Source organism: Nicotiana attenuata, unplaced genomic scaffold, assembly GCF_001879085.1.
Source record: "Nicotiana attenuata strain UT unplaced genomic scaffold, NIATTr2, whole genome shotgun sequence".
NCBI classification, from domain to species: Eukaryota; Viridiplantae; Streptophyta; class Magnoliopsida; order Solanales; family Solanaceae; genus Nicotiana; species Nicotiana attenuata.
The window spans coordinates 19,153-27,233 of NW_017673985.1; the positions used below are offsets into that span (position 1 = coordinate 19,153).

The following is an 8,081-nucleotide window of genomic DNA, read 5'->3' on the forward strand; positions in this document are numbered from 1 at the left end:
TCGTGAATTGTGAATCGCAAATATGCTTCCAGGTTCTTCATAACTGCCTCTTTGCACACCCCTCACTCTCCATAACCAAGGGAAAGAAAAATTGAAACTCATGATAACCCAATTTTAATGAAGCCCTAAAATTGGTGTATGGACCGAGCTTGAATAAAATTTTATGTTTGATTATATCTTCTCCAGTATTTCGTGAACTTTAAATTATTTTCGTTTGTTGACTCTGGTAGAAGCTGATTATTCATCAAAGGGAGATTCAATAGAACCCCATGACTGAGGTATGTGTTGGTTCTTGAGCACTGCCAGCTCACTGAATATATTAAGATATAAAGAATATGTTACATTGCAATTGTCCTAAAGAGTTTGTACTTGAATTAAACCATATACTCAGTTTCCTCTGGATATTTGGCTTATGAAACTTCAGTTTGATACTTTATGTGATAAATACAGTAAATAAATAATTTTATTAATGTCGTGAAGTAGAGAAGGAACTTTCGAATTAAAGTCTGAAATAATTGGAAAAAGCAAAGTGGATCACTTTTTCATATTACCCTTTTCTTGATGAGCAATCAAAACTTTTTATATTGACAAAGCTCCCACTAAGATAATGTTGGAATGACATAAAAGAAGTATTAATATTAGTCCACATTTATTTATGCAGTGATGACAAAAAATGTATCGATGTATTTACTTCATATCCGTGTATGTTCTTTATAATGAATGAACTTTTTGTGTTATTTGATAGTCATATGATTTTAATGTATTTTTTCTTTTAATTGAGGGCAAGTAAATGTATTGACCAACTTCTCTGGACATTATTTGCATTTCATTTAGTTGACAACATTAGCTTATCAATGAAAACATAAGGCTTCGCATTTGTTTTTCGTTAATTGTTAAGTGGTTTAATCTTAAGGATAGGAAGATCCTATATTATTTTTATACAAGATTAGATTTCAGATGCATCTTTAGATTGTAGTAACAGTATCTTGGCCTTTACTTACTTTGTACCCTCTTTTCTAAAGGGCCATAACCCGATTCTTACTCTGAGTAGTTTGTTTGCGGAGATTCTTGGTTTGTGTATATGCTCTCTCTCTCTCTCTCTCTCTCTCTCTCACACACACACACACACACACAAAAAGAAAAAAACACCCACGCATATGGGACTTTTATCAGTTAACATTTTCTGTCTCAAAAATGTTTAGACTTCTTATTCTCTTTTTGGAACAGGAGAAAAAGTTATTTGAAGAGTACCCAGTAGTAGATGTTTCCATTAATGCACAAATATTTGCAATACTATGTCTCTTAGTTGGACTATATTATCTCTTTTGTTCATAGTGCAAATACATTTGGTTGATTACGTAGAGTAGAAAATGGAGAGCAAATAAGGTGCGTGCTTGAGTTTGATTTTGTAAGTGTATTTAAAGGGAGTAGAAGAAAAGAAAATATTTGCTCAGTGTTAATAAGTCTAGCGAGACAATATACATTGTTCTATGTTTGTCACTATTTTCCAAGGTTAGAATTGTGCTTCCGTCTTTGTTAGCTTATATCTATTCTAAACCATTTATATTTTTTTAGGGTCGCTATGTAGATGCAACAATAGAGACAAACAAAACGACATCAAAATTCAAAATGTTGGGCCCGTGCATATCGCTATATGGATGCAAGATTAGACACAAACAAAACGACATCAAAATTCAAAATGTTGGGCCCGCGCATATCGCTATATGGAAGCAAGATTAGACACAAACAAAACGACGTCAAAATTCAAAATGTTGGGCCCATGCTATGCACGGGCAATACTCGTCTAGTTCTTTTAAAAAATAAGAGTGGTGCCGATCTTTTGTGCGCACTTTCTAACTATTCCTCAACAAACACATTGAGTACCCACCACCTCGCAACAACATAGTAACTCTGACTCAAGTAGATAGAAACAAATCATCTAATGTTATTACAGTAAGTTTAGACAGACCGAAACAGTGTCTGCCTACTTCTGACACCACAAACATGCATCAAACATTTTGCGGTTTCTTCACAAAATCAGAGTCCAGGCCGCTGATCAAAGTTCCTCACTATTGATTTATCAACGTATTCAGTTAACAAGTCTAAACAATACAGTTATGTAGAGCAAAATAAATCAACCTTCAAGCTTTTGACATATAAAAAGGACGTGTGAAGGCAATTATGTTGATAATGCAAGCCTGTACATCATATGTTCCAGAAACATCCGATAATTGATACTACAAATTCTAATCAAAGAATCTAAAAAGATTATCCCAGATGAAGCACCAACAGCAACAGGAGCTTCTGAAATCATATTGGTAGAGACGCCAACTAAGACAGTTAAAACACCCCTTTCCCATGCATAGCTGAAAATGCTAAAACTAGTTAGCTTCACAAGGGAGATGACAAACATCATTTTTCAACGACTTGTCTAATAAAAAGCCCCAAAATGTAATATAATTCAACACTTAATTGCATAACAAAACCTGAACCATAAAGAAGCCTTGGCATCTTTCTGGTTCTGAAAAATATTAAGCATAAACTTTAAAAGCTGCACTAGTAAACTGAGGGCTCAAAGAACAAAGGGCAGATAACTTTGATCTGCCAAGATAAAGTTATGGGAAGTACAAATGTAATAGGTAGATCTCTTGGAGATCAATAATGCAACTCGATCAAAATAGCAACTAATAAATCCTTATAAAGTTCAAAGCCACAAGTTAACTCACCTGAAGCTGCAGAGATATCCAATCCTAACATCAGCGCAACAAGGTTATGCATGTCAACTTTAATTTCTATTTAATGTGATCTAAAATCATCATCAGAAACACCGCATTTTAAAATTTTACGTAAACCTCATTGCACCTTTGTGGGAACAGTTTGTGCTGGAATGGAAGTATCGCTGCAAGTCTCAGATTACAATAAAAAATGATCTGTTTATGAATACAAGAAACTATTACAATTTCATTTCAGATGCCAAGATACAAACACCAGGTATGCCCACTGACCTGTGCTACTACAGCTGACAGTTCAATTAACTGATCTCGAGATAGGAAAAGTCTGAAACCTATGAAGTACTCTTCTTGATTTCTTAGTAAAACCCAGGGACATTAAGGCGAGGATGTAAACAACCACCCAGCATCTAAGATTTAATATTTCAAATTATGTTCTGAATATTACAAGGACTCGATGCATAGACCTTTTATCATTTAAAGTGAAATTTCTAAACAGTCTACCCATATTTTCTAGGACAAGTCCAACAAAGTATCTTATTATGTCTTAGTTCGCTCTGTTCATTATAGGGCATATATTGATTCATTGAGAATACCGATTGTTCCTTAATTTTCTCATTATGAATTGCAGTATAAAAGTTATCATTTTTCTAATTAAGAGTTGTTATGATCAAGTATAGAGATTTAGTCTAAGATAATATAATTTGTAACTGTGGTGAATAGATATTAAATGATCATTAGGAGTACAGCATGAAACTGGGTGCATAAAGAAGGGTCCACCAGAAACTCTATGAACATTTAAATGATTTAATTTGAGCAATGCCGCTTGCTCATACGCGAAAGAGGCTGACAACAGCTCTATGAAAACACTAGTATCTTTTCGGGGATAAGAAGATAGCTAAGACGCAGCAAGTATTGAACAAAAGCTACATTCTGTGAAACTAAAACCTAAAGATCTCAAAGTTGGATCTCGTTTCCCTGACTAGAAGATCTGAACACGCCACGAACTACAAGTTGAATGATGACCTTACATATCCAAAGATGACCAAAGCCTACTATCAGCTAGAAAATGACACACAGAATCCTGTCACTGATTTGCTGAGTGCATATTGCGTAGAAGATATCCTTGATCACTTTCTTAAACATGAGAACAAATAAACGAGCAGAAAAAAAATCACGTCGATGCCAACCAAATTCAAATAAATACATAGTGATGAAGTTATCTATTCCAACGCTTATGCTGATCGAAGCAAAGATGACATCAACTAAGCCAGTAATTATGACTTACAACCTGCCTAAACATTTAAGGTTGACCCAACCAGAAGTCTGTCTTATGATATCACTCCTATCCCCTCGTCCGTACACGGGCAACTCCCATTATAGAATATATTCCTATATCTTTTTAAATCCACTTCTGTCATTACATTGGAAGGAGAGAATATACTAGAGTGAAATACCTGACAAGCACATTTCCACTTCCCCAGGTAGATGGGAGGTATATAGTCATACATGCAGTGATAGATCTGCAAACCGTGGAATATACCCTACAGCTCAACTAATCTTTTATAGACACTCTTATATTAAAATCAAGCGTATATAGACACCGCTAGCAAATGCACATCTAAGAATTCTTAAACCACTGAAAGTGACTCATGTAAACTCTTGTATGATCTACGGTTAACATCTCCAGTTACCAAAGTTCGGCCCTAGTCCCTATTCACTCTTTTTCTCAAATACAAGCATCTCCTTAGGTAATCAGAGGTGGAGATCGGGGAGCTTCTAAGAATAAGCCAAAGTCGTTCGTAACAGCTAAAGTTAGGTTATTTTAGGACCAAGAATCTAAACTTTCAAGTTTGTGACAGTCTTTTGCTCATCCCAAACAGAGGTCCCAAATTTACTTATCAAACCAAAAAAATAATAATAATAAAATAGAGATCCCAATTTTGAAGAGACACAGGCATATCTCCTTAGATAGTGTGTTACCTAACCTGGCTCAGAATGTCTGTTGTCTGGAATGGAGGTCTACAACACATTATTGGCCAGTCTACTTAAATACCAAAAGCAGCACACGCTTCAAAGCTACATTAGTGCTTCATTTTCACACAATTGTCGCTGTTCAAGAGAAGTTCTACCAGCTAGTGGCGATGAAAGTAACATATAAGGAAATTGCATATGAACTAAACAACTCCTACTCTCCTAGAACTAAAACATATCACTTCCGAGTAATTTATATTGCACAAGAACTTCTGTAGGACTTGGAAAGCACAGAAATACACTTTTATCCGATGAAGAAAAAGAAAATCACATGCCTTCTAATGATTTAGTACCTGAAGGAACATGTCAAAGTACCAGGACAAAAGATTAAGTTATACAAGCTGATGTCAATAATCAAATTTGTCCAGCAATGGAATGATCCAGAAACAAAATCCATAATCACATTAAAGAGCGTCTCTACATCATTACCTAAAGACCAGTGATGTACAGCTACTCATAAATCATACTCATTTTTAACAGAACATATCAAGCTTACATCCATGTCCACTTCTTTCACTATACTATGAACAGAAGTAAATGAAGAATAGATAAAACAGTAACTTAGGAAAGCTATTAGCTGCATATCCAATGAACCAGTGCCAGAGATAAGTTGAAAAAAACCCTTCATTGAAAAATTATATTGCACAAATATGCAAAACGAACTTTTTTTCAATTATATATAAGTTGTTAAATCTGCTTGATATAAGAGAAAAATTGCAACTTTTCAAAACTTGCTTCTCGGGCTCTCAGGGAAAACAACAACAAACTGAAGAAAACTGCACACAATGTACACCAATGAACCCTCATAATCAGTCTTTGTCTAATAAATCACACTACCTTTAATCACAAATAACCACATTGCATTTGCCAATAAGGGAAAAAAAAACCATCCATAAAAAACAAGTAAGTATCATAAACAAAATAAACTAATGCACCTAAGAACTTCAATACTTAGAATTTCACCTTAAAACAAGCAAAGACCATCAACTGTCACAGTCCAACCCGGCACTGTCGGGGCCCACCAAGCAAGTTCCCGGACGACTTATTGGGCCCTACCCCAACAGACAAATCCTTACAGTAAACCCTTATAAACCTCCTCCTCGCTCTCCAAGCCCCCGCCTTAAACCTAACCCTAGCCACCATCCTCACATCAAACCCAATTGCACTACTTCGAGCCCTCTCTTTATTCATCCCATCAAAAGCTCGATTCTCCACATACGAACCTGAAGTAGCAAAACTCGCTTTCTGGGCAGTCTCAGCCCGTTTATCCTGAAAAAACGGCGGGACTGTAGTGTCCGAAAGCGAAGCCGAATCATAAAAAACCGCTGCTGCTACATCATCGTAGTAAAGTGTCAACTTTTTGTTTGGGTTTCGGACAGTATAACGGAGGTCCCAGTTAGCGGAAATTAATGAATTGGAGAGATTAAGGTTTGAGACTGAGAGCGAGTCGACTCGGAACTCGGGGAGACGGGGGCGGAGTATGAGCCAGACGATAAAAACAAAGGTTCCAGTGATGACCATAGCAGCTATGGCAAAAGCAATTATGCGGCGGAGGAAGGTGGCGCGTTGGACGGCGTAAGGATTGTGTTGTTGGTAGTATGGGTTGTTGTAGTATGTGGTGGAGGAAGGTGGGGGTGCGGCGTATGGGTAGGCGGTGCCGGGTGGTGGGGGTTGAGCGGAGCCGCCGTAACCGCCATAACCGTTAGGGTTTGGAGGGGCGGCGGCGGGGTAACCGGTAACTGGTGGTCTATTGGGGTCGTTCATGGCGGAGAATTTGTTGGAGCATAAGGCGGGGGGAGTGGGGTGGCTTTGTAGTGGTCGGTCGACTTATTGGAGGAGAATTGGAATGTGCGGAAAGTCGGCAAATGATTCTTTGAAACGAAAAGAGGAAATAGACAACTTTGGGGGAGGTGTAGTTTCAATTAGAGGAAATGTTAGGTGCTTTTTGATATAATAGAGAGATTGGGGGTGATAAGTAAATAAAGCTGACTTTTTTTTAATTGAGAAAAATCATAATTTTTCGATGTTTGATTATTTTGATTTATTGAAGAAACATATTTCTACCTAAAGGTGAAAAGGGTGAATTTAGTCACTTATGATTAGAAACTATTTTCACAACAACATACTCAGTCTTATCCTACACCGTGGGGACTGGGGAGGGTAATGTTTACACATATCTTACCCCTACTTTTTAAGAATAGAGAGCATGTTTCCAATAGATCCTCGGCTCAGGATAGAAACTACTTTTACATATGATAAAATATATATTTTTTGTTATCTTGGCTTCAATTTTTTTAATATTTTATTGTTGTTATTATTTGTTGTCACTGCTTCTTTTTATCTTTTCTTTAGCCAAGACTATATCGGAAACAGTCTTTCTAACCTTCCAGGGTAGTAAGGTTGAGTACATCTTACCTCTCCATACTATATTTGTAAAAATTTACTTGGTTTATTGTTGTTGTTTCGTTGATAAAACGTTTTCTTTACAACAATATCGCTTGCTTCATCTGTACTCTACGCATTTTATTGAAATTATTTTTCTTATGTTGTCTAGTTTTTAATGATATTATTAGTTTTAGTGTTAAAAGTAAAAATATCAGAAACTTATATCTCGCTCATTATGGATAAAATAATTCGATTTAGCATATAAAGGCATGAGTCATGACTAAGTAGTCGATAAAGTGAGAGCAAACTTTAAAGATCATGACTTAAATCCTAGCTAGAAAAAAAATTCTATGTGATCTCTTTCCTAGTAGCCATCATCATAAGTATTCTTTTATTTATTTATTTACTAGTTTTTCGACACGTATATTGCATGTGCAATCCCATTTAATATTATAAAATTTGATGTCTAAGATCACATTTTTTTTTCATCGCATACATGTTTAAAAATATAAGGAGTTATAAAGAATTTAATTTAGAATTAAGAGGACTGGCCATATGTTTTCATTAATATTATATATCTTTAGCTTTTTTTTCTTAATAATTTCATATCACTCATAGAAATATTTTGGCTTTAGGAAAAGGCATTTTTCGTAAATTTTTTCTCAAATAGAATAAAACACGCAAAATGATCTTTTCAAATGATTAGTTTCACATATGACCAATTAAATAAGTGAATGATTATATTTCAATTTTCAACACATGTAAATGATTGACTTAAAAACGTTCAAGAATCACAAGTATAAATTAAAAGTTAAAGCGAACCGCATATTCAAAATTGTTGAATATATAATTCGCAAATTTATAATATATATATATATATATATATATATATATATATATATATATATATATATATATATATATATATATATA

The 8,081-nt window shown here is 35.2% G+C and overlaps 1 protein-coding gene across 1 annotated transcript; it reads right to left on the minus strand.

Annotated features, from left to right (window-relative positions):
• Positions 1-2,053: 2,053 nt before the first annotated feature.
• Positions 2,054-6,674, minus strand: LOC109217769 (protein YLS9-like). Its single transcript, XM_019382038.1, has 2 exons — positions 5,727-6,674; positions 2,054-2,366 (listed from the first exon to the last, which is right to left on the minus strand). Exon 1 carries the CDS (start codon positions 6,525-6,527, stop codon positions 5,754-5,756), a length of 774 nt encoding a protein of 257 aa, XP_019237583.1. The 5' UTR covers positions 6,528-6,674; the 3' UTR covers positions 2,054-2,366; positions 5,727-5,753.
• Between the last annotated feature and the right edge of the window lie 1,407 nt (positions 6,675-8,081).

What these genes read in the sequence shown, in the direction of transcription:
- LOC109217769 (XM_019382038.1), bottom strand. Translation starts at nt 6,527, where the DNA reads ATGAACGACCCCAATAGACCACCAGTTACCGGTTACCCCGCCGCCGCC.